Source organism: Grammomys surdaster, unplaced genomic scaffold (assembly GCF_004785775.1).
Source record: "Grammomys surdaster isolate TR1022 unplaced genomic scaffold, NIH_TR_1.0 174, whole genome shotgun sequence".
NCBI lineage: Eukaryota > Metazoa > Chordata > Mammalia > Rodentia > Muridae > Grammomys > Grammomys surdaster.
The window spans coordinates 6356652-6375825 of record NW_021604622.1 but is presented as its reverse complement, the minus strand read 5'-3'; the positions used below and the strand labels follow the sequence as shown (position 1 = coordinate 6375825).

General features: G+C 43.4%; 2 protein-coding genes across 3 annotated transcripts in view; both read right to left on the bottom strand.

Moving 5' to 3' along the window:
- The window catches only part of Amacr (alpha-methylacyl-CoA racemase), a 12060-nt gene extending 1704 nt beyond the window's left edge, over positions 1-10356 (bottom strand). The window contains exons 1-4 of the mRNA XM_028767611.1: positions 10063-10356; positions 8908-9051; positions 7440-7600; positions 3631-3817 (exon numbers count right to left, since the gene is read on the bottom strand). Of these exons, the coding sequence (XP_028623444.1) occupies positions 3631-3817; positions 7440-7600; positions 8908-9051; positions 10063-10309 (739 nt within the window). The 5' untranslated portion in view covers positions 10310-10356. The remainder of the gene's footprint in view (positions 1-3630; positions 3818-7439; positions 7601-8907; positions 9052-10062) is intronic.
- A 5830-nt stretch (positions 10357-16186) lies between these two features.
- Positions 16187-19174, bottom strand: part of C1qtnf3 (C1q and TNF related 3) — a 21277-nt gene continuing 18289 nt past the window's right edge. Inside the window, exon 6 of one of the 2 annotated variants that reach the window (XM_028767665.1) lies at positions 16187-17257. In XM_028767665.1, the coding sequence (XP_028623498.1) occupies positions 17098-17257 (160 nt within the window). In that variant the 3' untranslated portion in view covers positions 16187-17097. The remainder of the gene's footprint in view (positions 17258-19174) is intronic. The other variant, XM_028767666.1, reaches the window with a different exon arrangement.

The window sequence follows — 19174 nt, the reverse complement described above, 5'->3', positions numbered from 1 at the left end:
CTCTCTCTCTCTCTCTCTCTCTCTCTCTCTCTCTCTCTCTCTCTCTCTCAAGAGGAATTTATAATATTAATGGTTAAGAACTCAATGATCAGTAATTTATAAGGGGAGAATTTCTGGAATTCCTAGAGGACTCTAAACAGTGCTAACATCCTCCCCAGACTGTTGAAGTCTCCATCGTCCATACGTGCACACATCCGGGGGCACACACACCTAAACCAAGTCTACAAGAGGCCTGGATTGCATATCTTGAAGGATCTGCACATGGGAGAAGGAATAAAGCACCTCACAGGTGGATGGAAGATTCACTGGAGCAAGACATTAAAGAAGAACTTAGTCCTGTCCTTAGCTGAGCACTAGGCTGACTGGGCAGATTTCAGTGATTACACGGAGTGAGGAACACCGAGTTAGCTGAGAAAATCATTATAAAGAAACAAACCTGGAGAGAACTCCAGGTTTCTGTTCCTCAGAACTAATCTGAGGAACAGAATGGCATATTAATGAAGAAAAATAAACAATGTAAGATGCTGTCACATTTACAAATGCATTAAGAGACTCATAAAAAGACAGGAGAGAAAGGTTAGAAGAAAATTACTGAAGAAATAGCTAAAAAGTCTCCAAACTTGATGAAAAACCTTAATCCACACATGTAAGAAACTACTCTTCAAAGAAGGAATTCCAATCACAGTCCATCACCGAGATTACAACTGTAAATGAAGGAAGGTAAGCAGCCCACATAGATGGACTGGGACATAGATTTCTAGGATAGTGCTATCCCCCAGATCAGGCATACTCTCAACAGAACCCATGTCAAAATCTCAGCTATGAGTTAGGGGGATGGCTCAGTGGGTAAAGAGTTGTCACTGAAGCAGGAAGGCCTGAGTTCAAATCCATAGAACCCAGAGAAAGCCAGGGGTGCAATGTGTATCTGTTACCCCAGAGTTCTTACAGTGAGATGGGAGACAGAGACCAGAGAATCCCTAGGTGCTTGTGGGCCAGTCAGCCTGGAATACACAGCAGTGAAGAACAAGAGAACGTGTCTCAAGCAAAGTGAAAGGATCCTCTGAACTCCTCACAAGCGCTATGGCGAGCCAGTTCCCATGCTAGTGCAAGCACATACATGTACATACAAACATACAAGCACGTTAAAATCATCAGATACTTCATTTTCTGAAATTGATAAGCGGATCCTAAACTTTACACAGAAATTCAAGGAAATCACAACAGCCAAGAAAATGCTGAAGAACACATACACACATCTCAGTTTCAGACTTACTACAATAATCAAGGCACAGCGACATAAAGACAGATAACTCAACAGAACTGCAAGTCCATAGGTAGGGCTGGCTCCACAGCTCAGTGGTAGAGCACTCTCCTCCATGTGGGAGGACCTGCAAGCAATCCCTCGCACTGGCGAAAGAGAAAAGGTCCTAAGATGAACCCTTCCACTTACAGACAACTGATGTCAAGAAGGATGCATGTATCGTTCTACACAGGAAGAACTGTTTTTTCAATCAATAGTACTGAGAAAACTGGGGATCCCTATGGGAAATAAATAAATAACAAAGTAAGGGTTGAATCCTAACTCACCCTGTACTTAGATATTAGTTCAAAATTCACCAAAGGTGAAATGTGAAAACTGTCACCAACACAGCCTTCAGAAGAAATAACTGGGCCGACACTGAATAACTGGGAGTTACTTACAGTAATTTCTGTGCAATGTTTACCAAAGGCTAAGGGGAAACCTTCAGTTTGGGCAGAGAGGCATCATACTTGATCCTACACAAATGATCCTGTTCTATATATGGTTTAATCAACTATATTTGAGTTAGTAAAGTTAGCATATGTGATAATAAAATGTGTTGGGATATTTGTAAATGCAATCATGACAAGTATATACAAATAACCTGTAGCAGTATATTGCATTTGAAAAACTATCCAAACAATGAAACTTTAAAGTGGGAAGGTAATTGTATCAGCTTTTTACATGGTTGAAAAAAAAAAAACCACCAAGTAGATATTAACCCCACTTCTAAAGCACCCGCATACTTAAAGTGTTCTGCTCTTCAACGGTGTTAGGAATGGAACATTTAAGTTCTTGCCTATGGAAAACTCAGCCTGTGGGACTGTGGGGTGCATCAGTCAACCATCATCAGAGAGAAAGCTGCTTTCTTGCAGTAGATGAAAATCAACTGAGACCACAACTGAACAATGTGCAGACAGTGCTCCCCGAGTGCTCTCAGAGCACTCATCCCTAAATGAGGTATCTGTAAATGCCTCCCCTCAAGGCTCGGGGATCTATGCTGAAGATCTATGCATAAAGACTAAAAGCCAGAGATGGTGGATGATCCCCAGGGAAACAGATCTTCTAGACATAACAGGAACATGTAAACCCATAGAGACTGTAACAGCATGCACGGACAAAATTCCAGCACTGGGAACAGGGAGTAAGTACAAACCGAACCCTTAACCAAGAAGGAATGTGTAACTGATAACTGCTGGGAAAGGGAAATTCAGTTTGTCCAACAGAGTGACAGTGAGAATATCAAGTACACTCCAGGGTGGGTCCCATGCCCAGGAAGGTAGGTGTCCAACACAAAATGAACACTGTGTGTGTGTGTGTGTGTGTGTGTGTGTGTGTGTGTGTGTGTGTTCGAGTACACGTGTATGAATTTATGGTTGGGCATTGTTTTGGGTTTTTTAGGGGGGGTTGTTTAGTTTAGTTGTATTTGGTTTTGAGACAAAAAGAACATAAAGTTAGTTGGGAAGGGAGGTGGGGAGAAACTGGGAGGACTGGAGAGAGGAAAAAAATATGATCAAAATATACTCTATAAAATGTTTTAAACAGTAAAATAATTTTTAAGTAATAAAGAAGACCTACAAAACAAGGTAGCAAATGAAAAAGATGCTGAGCACCTCCAGCATCCACATCCACTGATCTATGTAGCCAAGTCTAACCTGGACGTTTTTATGCTTTCCCATGAAGATCCCTCTGTCTCTACTTCCTGAGTTGCTGGGATGACAAGCTTGTGCCACCATGGTGTCCTTTACTTCAGAGTATGTCTAAAACCATGTAATTAACTATAGTGCAAACTTTAAACTGAAACGTTTCACATAAGAAAATAATTCCAGTCCAGTTATGTCATAGGGAAAGACGTAATCCCAAAATTCTCTCTAACGTATAGCAGTGTGCCATGAAGACAAGAATTCTCAAGACAGATAAATTTCCAAGGTACCAAGGGGCAGCGACATTGTCTAGCTGAATCTCACTCACCAAAATCTCACTGCACTGAGGATACCCATGAGAGAATGAGAGCCAGGAGAACCAACAATTAAGGAAGGTCTGGCCACACGAAGCAGGATAAACATCCATCCATGTCATGGGCAACCGAAGCACTGGCTTTCCCACCAAATGAATTGTTAATGTTTTTTAAGTCCTGACTTATTTTATAGAGTAGTAAAATTGCCAATTAAAAAGACGAATAAAATGCCCCACAATATGCTGATAGCTACAGTTATACTAGCTGGAAAGACAGATGTATAAAAAAGTCATTATGCTTTCCCAAGGTCTCAAGATCAAGAATCAAGAGCTCACCGTGAAGCAGGACAGGAGACACAGAGCTAGTAACTTACCTTTAAGCAGCAGTGTATAAAACTGGGGTTCTATCGCACCTACAGCCATGAACTCCCCATCTGCTGTCTTGTAGGTTGTATAGAAAGGTGCGCCGCCATCTAGCAGGTTTTGTCCTCGAGGCTGTTCCCACAGACCCATGGGCTGGCTTTTCCACAGGAAAGAACTTAAGTATGCCGTTCCTTCCACCTTGGGAGAAGCAGAACATGTTATGGATACAGTGCTCAAGTAAGTATGAAGGAGGCATCCCTGGGGGAGGGGAGGTTAACCTTTACATAACTGCTTACTTTATAATCCATGACAATTACATCTAACCATACAGTTTCTTTGGCATCTCTGCAAATCAGGGTAGAGAAGGCTTATGGGAGAACACCATGGGTACACTCTTCAATTCATGAACTATTTTAAGACTTAAAGGAACAACAGTTGATGATCTTGAAGTCAGGTAAAGATACACGAACGCTCCCTGAATTATTCTCCCTACCTTTGTTTGTGTGTGAGTACACAGAGGTCAGAGGTTAATGTCAGGTGTCTTTCTCAATTACTTTCTGACAGAGTCTCCTTCTGAAAATGGAACTCACCAACCTAGCCCGGCTAGCCAGAAAACCCCAGGGATCTCCTGTGTCTGACTCCCCAGGGCTAGGATCACAGGCGGTGCTGTCTCAGAATACTGATTAGCTGACTGGCACACTCGGGCCAGAAAGTGTGGAAAGGTTTTAGATTCTAGACTGGACCAACCTTGTAACCAAGTGTTTCTCTTAGCTTCATCATAAATGAGACACACAGCACCACAGGAGGCCACAGGAAAAGAGACCCAGTGCAAGCAACTGTCACCTCATCTGGAGGCCCAGCAGTGACTACTGCAGCATGCTGTGCAAAACTACTCAGACAAGAGCATCCTCCACTTTCCAATTCTGTCATCATGTGGGCCAACAGCCTGCATGGGACTCACAACAGGAGGTCAGGGGCTCTCCCTACAGAGAGCAGATATAACAAAATAGACCTTTCTGTAGTTATCTTAACCCCACAGTTTTTAAGGGACAGCACTGTGAGAAAACAGGCCCTATCTCATTGCTGGCCTGCCAGGACAATAGATTCTGTTGCTCAACAGCAAGAAGCTACTGGTCTATCACAAAGATATCTGCCTTGCCTTAGTCTACAAGGGCTCACGGGGCTGGGAAGTAACAAATGAGGCTTAGTGATTCCATTAGCCAACAATGATTGTCCCCTAATGTAAGTATGAACCCCTTAAGGAAAGGTTATAGTTGCACACACACTCAGAGCTCACTGTTGTCTAGCAATCAGGCAAATCTAATTAGATACATTCTGATGAAAACTGAGACCATCTTCCATTTCCATTTAAGTATAAAGAATCAATTACGTGTTGTAAATGACGATTCCTTACCACTCTCAATGCCACGAATTTGTTCTTAGTTGGTCCTTTTTGGATGGCACACACTGCCCGCAGAGGGCAGTGGAGGGGAGGTATTCAGAGGCCTGACTTTGGATCTATGCTGTGTGCTACGGTACTGTTAGAAAATTGTTCATCTCTGGAGCCTACAGATTTTCAGTAGTTAATGGGAAGAGCCTGTCTCCTTTAGGCTGTGTGGCTCACAGGAAGATAGGCACAGGGGAGACACAGTGTGAACTTTCTGCTGCTGCTGCTTTCTCATGCTGAGGTGGTGCAGTCTAGGCCAGGATCCAGGGTTAAATGGCAAACCCCACACTGCACCTCCGAAAACACACTACAGAGAGGGGCCAAAACAGCAAGGTGAGTCGTGCCCCGTGACAGAATCACAAGAAACAGGCACGGCACAGGGGTGAGCATCATCTGTGAGAAGAAAACAGCCAACCGAGGCTCAAGGTGAGCAGGTCCAGTTGAAGCAGGACTTTGTAAAGTGACCCAGTGACCTGCAGCAATTTACACTCTCAATCTTGAAGTGTCCACAGGCCTCTGACCTTCGGGCCATTAGAAGTGTGTCTTGACACTTTGTCACCTTGGTTTCCAAAATGACATGGCACTCCCTTCTTGTTCCAGGCTTAATGATCTTCCCCTTGCTTTTCCTCTGTCTACTCAGTCCTACACATTAGCATTCTGTCTCCTCTCCAGGGAACCACACAGACTCTCTCCTGGCTCCCGGTTTATTCCCAAATGAGTGTGAATGCTGTTACTGGTTCCTACTTAGATATTTCCCAGGGATACTGACAAGCTACTTCAAACCTGAAATGAACAAAACTAACTTCCTTTTACTCTGGAAAAGGAGACTGGAAATGACAATCCCTCACAGAGTCAATCCGGGGTACTGCTCTCACACTGCATAGTGACAGACTAATTGAATTCCCTAACAATTCTGACACATTGGCATATTATTCGTTTTACAACTTTGACACGGTTGTAAAGTAACCTCCGAGATGGCAGAGCTGGTCAACTCCAGAGGAGGAAAGAAGTGAGCTGTCAGTCTGTCCACTGCTTCCTGCTGTCAGTCTGCCCCTGGGAGCCGGTGACACCACCCCTTAGCTCACAAGCCAGAAATCTGTCTCTGTCCTCAGCTCTTTCTGCTTTCCCTGTTGCCAAGGCATGAGCAACCCTCTGCAACAACTCTGCATCCAGCATTCCTTTAACCCAGTCCTACCATAGCATTAACTGCTTTAACGCGCGCCCTCATTGGCTCAGCAAACCACCGTCAACTGGTCTCTCTGCTTCTAGTCTTGCCTCCCTCAAATCCATTTTCTATTCACCTGCATGTGGTAGCCCTGGACCGAACTTTTACCATAGAGCTGAGAGACCTCAGGGAAGTGTCCCTGCTTCAGGACCATGGACACCCCCTTTACACGCCCTTTCACTTCCAATAGGTACAATTAAGATTAACCACTGTCTGAAAATATTAGCTGGAGAAGTCTGTAAGTAAACTCTACTAGTGCATATTTTAGACTGTCCTATTTTTTTAGTATTGTTGTTAATCTCTTACTGTGTCTAATTTATACATTTTGTAAGTAGGTATATCTGGGCAAGATATAGTAATATAAAGTTTAGAATTCTCTTCAGGTTCCTGCATCCAATGGCAACCTTGAATCCTACACATGCCAAAGGCTGAGGAAACAGTAGATGGAACACCTAGATTGAGATCACATAGAGAAAGTGCTCAGCTGGAGGAAGTGAGTGTTCACACAGAGAAACATAGGAAACTGACGGATCTCCTAAGAAAGGCAGCAAGGTCTGGTCAGGAAGGCCCGCCTACCTTAGCATCTCTAAAAAACCTCACTTGCTGAAAACAACTGGAGAAGTTCAGTTTTGAAGGATCATTACTTGGTAGCTCTATTTTAATCACAAAAGATAACTTGGAGAAAAACATTGAAATCCAACACAGGAATCAGGTGAGTTCTTTAAAAGTTTAGAGTATACTGAGGGAAGGCTTTGCAGACGATCTGCCACATCTGACAAGCGGAGTTCCCCAGCCACAGGTAACAGCAGATACTGACTCTTACACCTCGTCCTCTGACCTCCAGATACACACTTATGCACTCACACTAAATAAATAAGGTTTAAAGCGATCCATAGGTGGCTTCAATATGACACTCTGATACATAGCAAAAGGGTGAGGCTATTTTAGGCAAAAGATCTCTTGCCAGACATGTTGGCACATTTCTTTAATCCCCACATTCAGGAAGCAGAGGGAGGTAGATCTCCATGAGTTCCAGGACAGCCAGGGCTATCCAGAAAAATCCTGTCTCTCTTACTCAGAAAGATTTGGGACAATCACACATGATACTGAGACACAAATGACAAGCCCTGACCCCAACTGATACTCACCATGTTGGCATCGATGACCTGCCCCTGGCCAGAACGTGTGCGTTCAAGGAGAGCCAGCACAATGCCCAGTGTGCACATGAGGCCACCGCCACCAAAGTCAGCCAGGAGATTCAGCGGCGGGTATGGGTTCTCACCCCTTCTGCCGATCTTTGACAGAACGCCTGCACCATGGACAACAAATTGAACGCCCCTTTTAAGTGAGCACAAGAATACCTTAGAGGGACAGCTGATTTTTATAGTCATTGTCTTCAGTGAAAACAGTGCACAATGCTCTTCAAACCATGAACCCACTGAGTCCACTTACAAAAAGCCTTCACATTTGTAATCCCAGCACTTAGCAGACTCTAGCAAGCAGATCTAGATTTCTAGGTTAGCCTGGACTAGGCAGTGAATCCTGTTCACGTAAGGGTAAAGGCAAAAAAAAAAAAAAAGATTAAAAAAAATCCCAACTGACATTTTCAATATTTTATTAAAGTCTTCACTTACTAAGTGTTAAAAAAAAGACATAATTACTAATCATTTGTTTCCTGGCTCTAAAACATTATAATGCACTTTGAGTTTTATTAAAAAGATATCAGAATATAATCATATACAAAAAGAAACAGGAATTACTTTTGAAACTATGTGGAAAGTCCATTTTATACTTTGGCCAGCCAGGAAGGTTTATACTCAACCTTTCAATATCTTCTTACAGAGAAGAGGAGATTTGCTTTCATCAGTAACACACAGTTCTTAGACATAATACAGCCAGGCCATTAGAAAAATTGGTCCTCACAGGTACAGATTCTAACAAAATGGTGGCGAGACGTGAAAACTGTGGTCTTTTTCACAGATGTCTGAAATGATGGCTCAAGAGGATTCTTGGTGAAGGAATGTCAGAATCAAACTGAATCAACTTTTCACTAAGCGGAGTGACCAACCATCCTATCACCTCTCACTCCTAGTAGGGGCTTCCTTAAAACTGACTTCCCAACTGCAGAAAATCGGTGTTCCTAGTGACTCTTAGCCTCCAAATGGGTCGTGGTGGGGAGAGAGCTTAAGGACAGCAACTGTAGGAACTCAAATCAACCCGTTTTCAACAACTGTGTTCCCTTTGCATTAATTAATATGCATTAATAGTTAATTAATATGCATTAACATCTTCACATTTTAAAAATTCGTGTTAATCAAGGCTGGGCCTAGAAAGATGGCTCAGTGGTTCAGAGTATGTACTCTTCTTTCAGAAGACCCAAGTTCAGTTCCCAACACCCACAAAGAAGGGTTTGCAATGCCTTGTGACTCCAGCTCCCAGTGATCCAGGACACTCTCACCAGCCTCTAGAGACACATGCACTCACATGCACATAACCACACACCTACACATAATGAAAAATAATAAACACTTTTAAAACCCTCGTTAATCAGCGTAACTGTACTTACTGATTTTGGAGCCAATTCAAAGAGTTTTAGAAAAACCCTTTCCAACACACCTGACAAAGCCAAATAGTTGATGTCATGGCCAGCTACTTTGGAGAAAATTCCCGAATGGCCAAATCCACTCAGCCTGGCATAGATGAGCTTTGGATTGTCCTGCAGTAGAGTCTTTGGCCCAAGCTGGAGTTTCTCCATGACACCTTTAGAGGAAAGCAATCAATCAATTGTGTTGTGGGGGTTTTGTTGTTGTTTTCATTTGGTCCTGGGACAAGGGCCTGAGGTGCATATATTACATATCAAAACAGACCTGGCTCCAGGTTCTCCCAGCATCCCTCAGTCCCTATCTGGCATATCCTGCCCCCAAACCTGAACTTTCCAGCCCAGCCCTGGGTTGCCCTTCTCCAAGAGGCTCTTCCCTGTATAATCCAGACATTTTGAGCTCCCCCTTCCTCTTCTTCTTCCTCCTCTTCTTCTCTCCTCCTCCCTCCTTCTCTTCTCTCTCTCTGCACTAGTGTGACCTTTCTCTCTTTCTCCCTCCCTTCCCTATCCCACAGTGGCCCGCACTCATCTTCAAATGGAGTATTTTTACATGGTGATATAATCCTAAATGTTACCATTACTGTCCCTCAGATTTGCTTGTGGGAACTAAAAGACTTAAATATAAATATGCCTGGTGACCCGCTCCCATCCCATTCACTGAAGTTTGACTGGCTTCCTGGTATCTACCAGGCAATATTAGTAAGGAGCAGGTTGGAATGAATGCTCTGAGCTAATGCAGAAGGAAATGCCTTCAGACTTGGTTCAGGGTTTGGGACACTTGCAATGTCAATGTACAGTCGCATGGTGGTGCATGTCACCAAGCATGCAAGTGCTCGAAAACTGATTCTGTTAACGGCCCAAAGTAAACGAAGTGATCTTGAAGCTGGAGCTTGGGAATACCAGCATTTATGGAAAGGTTAACCATGGTTTGATAATGGCTTTAGACCATAGGCATATCATATAGCAAAGGGTCAGTGGTTATATTCCTATGTGAAGTTCTCCAATCTATCCCTTGCACTAGATTCTCATACGGTTCAATACCTCCAAATAATTAATAAAGGCAAATCTGAAAGAGTGCTGGGGGCGGGGGGGGGGGGGGGAAAAAAAAAAGTCAGAAGCTGGGGGTGACCGGGCAGGAGGGAAATGTTATCTCGCTGCGCCGCAGGGCTCACCGCAGCGGAAGGGATCCAGCAACACGTCCGCGCGTGCGCACAGGCGCCGCAACACCGCGGCTCCCCGAGCCGGCTTCAGATCCAGCGCCAGCGAGCGCTTGCCTCGGCCCAGGTAACTCGTGTCGCCCGCAGAGCCCAGCCGGTCCACGCGCACCACCTCGGCGCCGAAGTCCGCCAGGACCATCCCGCAGAACGGCCCTGGGGCCAGGCCTGCCAGTTCCACCACCCTGATGCCACGCAGCACCATGGCCAACTCTGGGATGAGAGCCGAGCGCCCGGGAGCCTGACCCGCAGTTTCTCCACCCTCCCCTCCCATCCGCACCGCACAGCACCGCACGGCTCCGCCCATCTCCGGCTAGCCCCGCCCCTCTCCCCGCCTCCCTCTTGCGCCAGCGCGCCCTCGGGGACGCTATACGCTTGCGCACTTCCCACCCAAAGTCCAAGGCTTTGAGGCAGTTGGTTTAGCTGCTGAACTTTGATCCCGGGTTTAAGTGGTAAATTGCCTCCTTGACCTTGAGAACACCGCGTCTTCGGATACTTTCATTGTAACCCCTGAATCTCTACTCTCACCCTCCCCCCAGTAAGTGATTAAAGGTACTCAAGCACCTCACGACTTAGATCAATGTAAGGAGGCAAGGACGTTTCCTGTGGTAGACCACTGGGTGTCTCCCTCGCCGCCCTGAAAACTAGTTTCCATCCTGCAAGAGTTTGAAACCTCTCCTAGGATGCCCCTAGTTTTAAGAGGAAGGGCCAGGGTTGTAGATCAGTTGCTAAGTCCGTGCATGGAGGCCAGCACCGCTAATACGCCTGTGGTGTGCACGCCTATAATCCCAGCATTTAGGAGAGTCTGGGATATCAGAATTATTGTTCATCTCGGGTTAAATGAGAGAGCGTTAGAAATCAATTTGGTTTGACAGCTGTCAGTTTTACGGACAATTACAATTTCGAGTTAGAAACTTTTTTTTTCAGTATTTAAAGTACAACAAAATAATCACAAATGTCCTCACCCACATTTCCAGGACATTTTTCTCAGTAATGGGTGGCTCTTGTGTATAGGTAGCCGGATACAGCTCTAGGAAGGGAACTGAATAGAGTTAGCCATGAATGCTAGAAATCTCCCGCACCGATTCTTAACAAGTGAGACAGATAATAAAACCAAAGGCGAAATATTACATAGTTGTACCCAAAACACTTTTAACCAGCTACTGAGCTTTAAGACACTTCAGGGCAAGCGGTCTGTGCTCTCTTAGCATGAGCTGCCTCCTGCTAGAGGCAGCCAACTTCCACATGGTCCCTAATGATCTCTGATTGTCTGATGCTGTCTCAGGTGCCTACCCTTGCTTGTTCCAGCCTCATTCTATCCAATTCTTCCCTTTGCGTTTTGATAAACTGGAAAGGAAAGAGAAAATCGCACGGAATGGTATGAGTGACTTCCACATGGAGACATTAACATTTTATCAGAGTTGCTACCTTTCTGTTTTTCTGAAAAACAAAACAACCAATAGCACAGATGTGCCTCGAGCTTACATACAGGATCATATTCACAGGAATCACAAGTCTTAGCCGGCATCATGCTTTACACCTCGTCTCAGAGTACTGAGTTATCACGAGGGCCAGGCAAAGCAGACTGTGATAGATCTCAACCACTCCAGATCATTCCTCTGGTACAAACTGTCTTCTAAAAGCTAGTCAGAGGAAACAATGATATAAATTATGCATAGGCAATTTGTTCAGATATTTTTAAAACAAAGTATATTCATAATGCATTATTTGTAATTTTAAAAGAACTGGAATTTTTGATATGGGGTACACAACTGTTATCGAAGCCCTTGGAAGGTGGAAGAAGAACTATCAGGAATTCAGTCATCCTTGGCTACACAGCCATTTCAAAGCTAGCCTGGGCTACATGAGACCCTGTTTCAAATCATCATCAACAACAACAACAAAATATATTGAAGCAAACAAAAACCTCCTAAAGCTAAAAGATTAAGTAAGGAGTTTTAAATTTTTTAATTTTATTTTTTATTGGTACAAGTGTTTTGCCTGCATGTATGTCTGTGCACTGTAGACATGCCTGGTGCCTTGAAGTCAAGGACGATGATACTTCCAGAAGTTCTATAGGATTGTTTTCCATATGATGAGTTATTTGATTGTCCGCATGAAGCTGAAAATTGTTCTTTCATGGTCCGAAGAATTGTGTTGGGATTTTTATGGGAATTGCATTGAACCCAACTGCTCTTGGTAAAATGACCATTTTTACTATGTTAATCCTACCAATCCATGAGCATGAGAGATTGTTCTATCTTCTGAGATCTTCAGTTTCTTTCTTCAGAGCCTTGATGTTCCTGTCATATAGGTCTTTCACTTGCTTAGTTAGAGTATAAAGATATGCTATTTGTGACTATTGTGAAAGTCGTGAAACTTCAAAGCTTATGTAACGCAAAGGTCACCATCAGTAGGACAAGACAGCAGCCTACAGAGCGGGAAAGCATCTTTACCAATCCTACGTCCGACAGAGGGCTAATATCCAAAATATATAAAGACCTCAAGAAGTGAGACACCAACAACACAAATAACACCATTAAAAAATGGGCCACAGAGCTAAACAGAATTCTCAACAGAGGAATCTCTAATGACCGAGAAACATTTAAAGAACTATTCGACCTCCTTAGTTATCTGGGAAATGGGAATCAAAACAGCTCTGAGATTCCATCTTACACCCATCAGAATGGCTAAGATGAAAAACTCAGGGGGCAGTACATGCTGACGAGGATGTGGAGGAAGAGGTACACTCCTCCACTGGTGACGGGAGTACAAACTTGTATAACCAATCTGGAAAGAAATGTGGAGGTTTCTCAGAAAATTGGGAATAGTTCTACCTCAAGACTGCGTGATATCACTCCTGGGCGTATACCCAAAAGGTGCTCCACCATCCCACAAGGAAATTTGCTCAACTATGTTCATAGCAGCTTTATTCTTAATAGACAGAAACTTTCCAGATGTCTCTCAACCAAAGAATAGATAAAGATGTGGTTCCTTCACACAATGGAATACTACTCAGCTATTAAAAAACAAGGACATCATGAATTTCACAGGCAAATGGAAGGAACTAGAAAATATCATCCTGAATGAGGTAACCTAGACCCAAAAAGACATGCTTGGTATGTACTCACAAATGAATATTAGCCATAAAGTACAGGATAAGCACACTGCAATCCATAGAACCAAAGAAGCCAAATAACAAGGAGGGCCAAAGGAGGATACTTGAACCTTTCTCATAAGGGGAAACAAAATAAATACGGGACAGAAGTAGAGACCTGAGTGAGAGAAGGGATGGAGAGAGGGATGGGTTGTAGAGATGAGGTAGTGAAATCACGGGAGAAAGGAAATCAGTGGTGAGTGGGTGGGCAGGGCTGCATCCTGTGGCAGGATTTTCCCTGTCCAATTACATTAAAATATTAGTGCTGCAGGGGGCTGTGATTGGACAGGGAAAGGGGAGGTGGAGCTAAGAGTTACAGAGACAGAGCCTCTCAGGAGAAAGGGAAGAATCAAGATGGAGGGCGGACAGGAAGAAGATCCTGAACCAGCATAGCTTTAAATAGCCACAGATGGATATGATTTCATATAGGGATAGAATGATTGGGATAACTTGTCTATTCTAGGTGGGCAACTTGTACCATTTTCAATTGGCCTTGAAATTATTGTGTGGGCATTTTGTGAATTGAGAATTTATTGTTCTATAAAGCTGACTGGTTAACTATACGCTTCTAGAGTTTTGTTTTACTGGATTACTGGAAGGTGGGACTGCAGATCGGGGGGTGGGGGGGGGTATGGCTTTGAAGGAACTAGCAGCTGGAGAGACAAGCGAACCGAAGCTGGGAATACCGTGAGGTCACTGCGGGAGTTAGAGACAGAGGTGGTGGGACCACACCGGGGCTGAGAGTTGCCCGCAGAAGCACAGGAATCCTGCCAGTCCTTCTCGTTTTTAATACTTCCCGCAACACATCCTAGGATTTGCCAGTGATCTGGGGACAAGAGAAGGCCAAAAGGAGTGTATGGGAGTGACTCTTGCTGAGACTCCTAGCAGCAGGGGAGACGGAGTTGACAGTGGCCATGTCCTGTAGCTGGGCAGGACTCCCAAGGGAGGAATAAGGACAGCAACCAACCCACAAAAGCTTTGACCCAAATTGTGTCCTGTGTTCAAGGTATACAGGGACAAAGATGGAGCAGAGATAGAGGAAATGGCCAACCAATGACTGGCCCAAATTGAGACCCATCCCATGGGCAAGAACCAATCCCTGACACTAATAATGATAGTCTGTTATGCTTGCAGACAGGAACCTAGTGTAACCGTCCTCTGAGAGGCTCCACCCAGAAGCCGACGGAAACAGATGCAAAGACCCACAGCTAAACATTTCTTGTGGAAGAATTAGGGGAAGGATTAAGGGACCCAAAGAGGATAGGGACTCCATAGAAAGACCAACAGAGTCAACTAACCTGGTCTCGGAGGCACCAACCAAAGAGCAGGCATGGGCTGGATATAGGCCCATGTGCAAATGTAATAGATGTGCAGCTTGATCTCCACGCAGGCCCCCAACAACTGGAGCAAAGGCTGTCCCTGAATTTTTTGCCTGCCTGTGGATTCTGTTCCCCTAACTGTCTAGCCTCAGTGAGAAAGGAATTGATGTGCCAGGGTGGGAGGATACCTGGTGGGGGGAGGGGTTCGCCCTTCTTAGAGGAGAAAGGGAGGGAGAATGGGGGAATGAGGAAGCTGTGTGAGGGGGAATTGAGATTGGGAGGATGCTGATATTGGGATATAAAGTGAATAAATAAATAATGCAAAAAGATTGTGGGTGTATGATGAAGACCCATCCATTTGGAGATACCCTCTGACACTGAAAAGGGACCCTCTAATCACTGATGTCATAAAGGATTGAAGCTGAGGAGTAACTGAAAATGGGATCTTGTGGAGACAAGTGACCCCGCGGTCCATGTGTCTTATGCATGTCTGAGTTGTACGGCTGTTCATACTGCCAGGAAAATATTCTGCTTTACATTATCCACATGACAGTCAATGTATGACTATTGTAATTATTAAGAACATTTTTAAAAACACATCATCAACAAAAGTGTGTTTATTTCCAAATATGCTTATGCAATTTTTCTTACTACAGTTTTATCTATGACAGAATCTTCCTCCAGGACACTTAGTAGATAGTGGATACTCTTCAGATATGAAATCTCCTTGGTTGTTATATAACATCAAGTACCTTTTGCACTTCAGTGAAATGTTTGTGATATATGCAGACTTAGAAAGCCTTTAAACACATTTGTGGATAAAAAAAAGAAAAGATAGGGTCAAAGTTTGAACTACACATGGGAGCCAGTGAATTGGCTAATAAAACAGCCCTACTTCACGTTCATTGCCTCTAGGTGGAGGGTGATAAAATTGAAGGAAATCTATGATTGAAAAGCCTGCACATAAGTTTAAGTTGTTGCAGAAATTAAATTATGGACTCACTACTTTAAAGAGAATTGATTATATGCAATTTTTCAGTACGAATTTCACTGGTGAATTTTAAATACGATTTAACACCAGGGTAAAGGCATTGCAGTGATACTTTCTTCAATGAAACAAACTTGGGCACTGCGGGTGTAGCTCAGTGGAAGAGCATATGACTAGCATATACAAGCCTTGGGAGTTTGAGCCTCAGCACTGTGTGTGTGTGTGTGTGAGTGTGTGTGTGTGTTATGTGTTGTGTATACTGTGTTTGTGTCCCTGTATATCTGTCTGTCTGTGGTGTGTGTTATGTGTTGTGTATATTGTGTGTATGTCCCTGTATGCGTGTCTATCTGTGGTGTGTGTGTGTGTGTGTTACTATCTGTATCAACTTATGGCACATTTTATAATGGTGTTTTGATGGCAAATTTAATCCTTTTCTTTGTAGGTTTTGAGTTGTGGAAAGTTAGGGAAAAAACCAACTAGCACCTCCTATAGCACTGTGGCATATTAAAGCTGATTTGTGAACATTAGTCAAGTATGATAATAGAGAAAATAATATGACTTTTATTGAAAACCTTTAAGACATATTACTGTGGATCTCATAAATGGAATACACTTGTATTTTGTGTCCATTTGTCTTTCTGTGTTTAAGTTTACAGCCCATTCAACATAACATGGTGTATATTAAAAAATTGGGGATAATATCCAAATTTTTTTAAAAAAATGTGATAACATCTGAACTATATCAACTTAATCTTACCTTAGCTGGTTATGCAGAGTCAAGAGAGCTCTACCACAGCCCCAGTAATGCAATGGCAAAGAGAAGATGTGGCAAGCCAGGTGTGAGAAAATTTTGTATCTGAAAGTCTAACCCAGTAGAACTCAATATTATCTACATGGGGTTTTTGTTTGATTTTTTTTTAAAGAGGAACCAATTATTTGTGAGAATTGGAATAATTGTACTATTTAAAGGTTATCTGGAATGACTAAATGTATTTTATTAATGAATATATGAATAAAACCCACTAAACCAAATACTATTTTCCAGTCTAAACTTCAGAAGTGTTTCTCCTATGTAGATTGTGGTAAGCGCTCTTATGTCTTGCCCTGGCCCCATCACAATCAGACTAGTGTCTAGAATATTATGAAGAACAATGAGATCAAAACTTGCTTGACTCCAAAGCTAATTCTACATTTAAACAGAACAACAGAACTCTTTGCAAATGCATTCTTTGAGGTGAACGCTTATTTCCAACCTGTATCAGGTGGCGATCCCTTTAGACACGTCAGAGAAGAGTGACAAAGATGCTGAGTATTTCCCAAGGTCATCTGGCAAGATTACCTTGTGGTCTATTCTTCTTAGCCCCTGAAGCATCCAACATTGTTGGCAGGCCATTAGAATGAGTAGCAGTGTGACCAATGCAACAGTTAAATGCTCCATATAGAACTCCCAACTTCAACATCCCTCAGATGCTAGCAACCCTAGCTCAGCTACAAATTGCCCTCAAAGCAGAGCTATCCTGTCTTCCTCGTCACTTAGTTTCAAAGAGCAGAAAGCCTGCAAAGGTAGAGAAGCGCTGGTGGTCCCCATGGAGGGCACCGTTGCCCATTCTTAGCCAGACTTCGTCTCCTTTGGCCAACTTCAGCACTGCATGGTTGCTGGATGTATCTGATTTTCCCTTTGTTTCATAGCTGGGAAGAAAAAGAGGGACACACTAGTTAATCATTGCAGTGCAAACCCAGGTTTTGAGCATATTCTGTCTACATCTTCCCCTGTGCTTTAGGTGTAACCGGTATAACGGTGCATTCTCTAAATGACATGCAATGGAAATAGTATGAACCACTCCTAGAACTGTCCAATAAACCCTACCTCCTTCTTTCCTTTCCCTTGTCTCTAGATTATCAACAACAATTACTATAATGACCTTGAAAGCCATTCATAAACATCTGGGTTCTTTAAGATTACTATGTAGAAGAGAGTTCTCCTCCCCCTGCTCAGAGTGGGACCAAACACCCAGGATTATCTTACCAAGCCTCTCTGGGCTGTTAGATGAGGAAGAAGGAAAGCTCTACTCTCTTTGAACCTTTACATAGAGTCTTTATTATAATAATTTATTTCCTTCTGCCCATCTGGAATCTGTTATTCAACAAAGATACTGTCAACAGCTGAAGTGAAAATATATTACATTTGTTGACAGCCAGACAGGAGGCAATTTGGAATTAAACATTGTGAGCTAGAAAGATAAAGACTGGTGTGTGTGGTGGCTTGGATGAGAATGGCCATCATAGGTTCATACATTTGAATGCCTATTCCTAGTTGCTGGACTGCTTCAGAGATATGGCCTTGTTGGAGGTGTGTCCTGGAGGGATGGCTTTGAGGTTTCTAGAGCCCATATCAGTCTCATTCTCCCCTACTCTTGTGGACAGGATGATGTTAGCTCTCAGCCATTGCTTCAGTGTCATGCTTGCCTGCCTGCTACCATGCTCCCCACCATGATCTTCATGGACTTAGCCTCTGAAATGGTAAGGAAGGACTCAACTAAATGCTTGGTTATTTAAGTTGTCTTGGTCATGGTGTCTCTTCACAGTGATAGAACAGTAACCAAGACATTGGGAAAGAGTATAGTAACGTAGACCACCTGGTATGCACACACCACCTAAGACAAAGTATTCAAAAGAGGCAAATACTCTTTGCAGCTTTTAGAAGATGTTTCTTTAAAAGAGGAATTTGGAGAATAACAACATGTTTGAGAGATAGAGTCTAGACAGTCAGGGTCCTAACAAGGCTGAATAATAAAACCAAGTACTTTTATACCTGGAAGAGGAGGGACAGAGCTGATGTGTTCCCGTTAGGAGCTTTCATTCAGAGTCACACTCTATGTATCTCATGAACCAAGAATGTTGTCTTTCTAACCAAATCTATCACTTTAAAATGTCTTTGGTAATAATGACTATTGGTATATTCAGAAAAGGACAAACAACAAGCCACAAGAGTAACAGGCTAAAAGTGTCCAAAAGTGTACTGGATATGATTCACTAACTCATGTCACTGACTGGGAGCAAGCAGAACAAACACCTTATGTGTCTGTGCCTAAGGAAACTGCTGCGGAAGACCCAGCCTGGTTAGAAACACTTGGGATATTTGACTTAGTTCTCAGATCTCTGCCAATGTGAAGTGGAACAAAAAAACTAAAACTTACCACTCCACTTTAAATGTGACCATGGAGAAAAGTAAATATCCCCCCAAAGGAGAGGATCAGAATCCAGAGAGAAACCCAGCTGAGGGGTTGGTATATGGAAAGGATTATTCATCTCTTATTCATCTCTGAGTTCTAGCTTTGAACTGGTTTAAGGCCATCACCTCCCATGGAGAGCAAGACAGAGAAGTGTGTCCTATGATAGGAAGGAGGGGGAGCTGGATGGATATTTGGAAATCAAGGGCCTGGTGAGGGCTGGACGTTCACCAGAATCCATTCTCCCCTTGTTACGGTTTTGATAGAAAATGTCCCGCACAAGCTCGTCTGTTTGAACACTTGGTCCCCAGCTGGTAGAATGTTTTGTGGTGTGTGTGTGTGTGTGTGTGTGTGTGTGTGTGTGTGTGTGTGTGTG